At 41.0% G+C, this 1,391-nt stretch overlaps 1 gene segment (V, D, J or C); it reads left to right on the top strand.

The window, feature by feature from the left end:
- The first annotated feature begins 440 nt into the window (after positions 1 to 440).
- On the top strand, positions 441 to 1,168 carry LOC114642677 (immunoglobulin kappa variable 1-27-like). The segment is given in 2 exon segments: positions 441 to 703; positions 846 to 1,168. Coding segments are annotated over 2 exon segments (354 nt in total).
- The last annotated feature ends 223 nt before the right edge of the window (positions 1,169 to 1,391 follow it).

Genomic DNA, 1,391 nt, shown 5'->3' on the forward strand with positions numbered 1-1,391 from the left:
CTGCTACTGGAGGCTGTGAAATAAGCCAACATTTGGATAATTATTATTTGTCATTTAAGAGATTAGCTTTTTTGTCACCCTTTTGTATCCTCTGCACTTTACCTGTCTATCCCAATTCCTTTGTCTGTTTCTTGTTTTTCAAGGAGCTGAAGTCTGCTTCCCAATGCAATACATTAAAGAAGGAGCTAGCCTCTATCAAGATGTCAACCCATTTACACTTGGCAGTCAATGTAACTGGGTAGATCGTGGAAACCTCAGTGCTTGGGAGAAAACTAACAGAACACAAGGAGAAAGTGAAAACTCCATACAGACGGCCTGGAAATGGAACTCGAGTCCTCCAAGCTGTGAAGCAGCACACTCACCTCTGGGCCATCTAAAGAATTAAAAGCATTCAGGGCTTGTTTTTAATTTTCATTGACAACTAACAAGGTTGTGGACTTTGAGCTGAACCTTAATATCAATCTGTAATATATATGTTGGTCAAGTGAGCACATTCATCAAAGCTCAGCAATCATCTTCCTTTCTTGTCTGTCTGCAGGTGCAGTGCGGTGGTCAGTTTGCATAAAGACGCCCCCCTTAGTGACGCCCATCTCAGTTCAGCACTCTGATTGCATTTATAATTTCCTGAAGGAAACACACTCAGAATCTACAGCCACCATGACTGCACTGGTTCTGCTTTCTGTCTTCATAGCCTTCATTCAAGGTAAACAACTTTTATATTAAGTGAAAAAAAGAAGAAAAAGAATAATAAGTTTTAAATCTAAATTTTACAGTTACTAACATATGATTACTGTTTTTCTTGACTTACCTGATTATATCTTTGATTTTTTTTCTTTTTTCTGTAGATTCAGTATGTCAGATTTCTGTGAATCAACCATCAGCACCAAAGTCAGTTCCTCCTGGAGGGAGCGTCACCTTCACTTGTACTACTGGGAGTAGTGTGGGTGCTGCCATGGCCTGGTACCAGCAGAGACCTGGACAAACTCCTAAACTACTGATCTATAGCGCGAGCACTCGCTATGGTGACACCCCGAGTCGCTTCAGTGGCAGCGGGTCAGGAACTTCATTCAGTTTGACCATTAATGGAGTGCAGCCTGAAGACGCCGGTCATTACTACTGTCAGCAGGGCAGCAGCTTACCACACAGTGATTGAGACTCATACAAAAACCTCACTGAGCTGCTGTCATGTCTGCAGGTGTGAAACTGACACACTGAGATGTGACTTAATGCAGAAACCAATGAACTGAAACAAGTGAATGTGAGTTAAGAGCAAAACCAAAGAGGAGCAACCTTACTGAAAATTTAAAATGAAAAAAAAAAATACAGAGCACAGAAAATCTGCCTTAGAGAAATCTGTGATTCCACTGTTTAGATTCATTTTGTTTAGTGTG

The sequence above is a fragment of the Erpetoichthys calabaricus genome, unplaced genomic scaffold, assembly GCF_900747795.2.
Source record: "Erpetoichthys calabaricus unplaced genomic scaffold, fErpCal1.3, whole genome shotgun sequence".
NCBI classification, from domain to species: domain Eukaryota; kingdom Metazoa; phylum Chordata; class Cladistia; order Polypteriformes; family Polypteridae; genus Erpetoichthys; species Erpetoichthys calabaricus.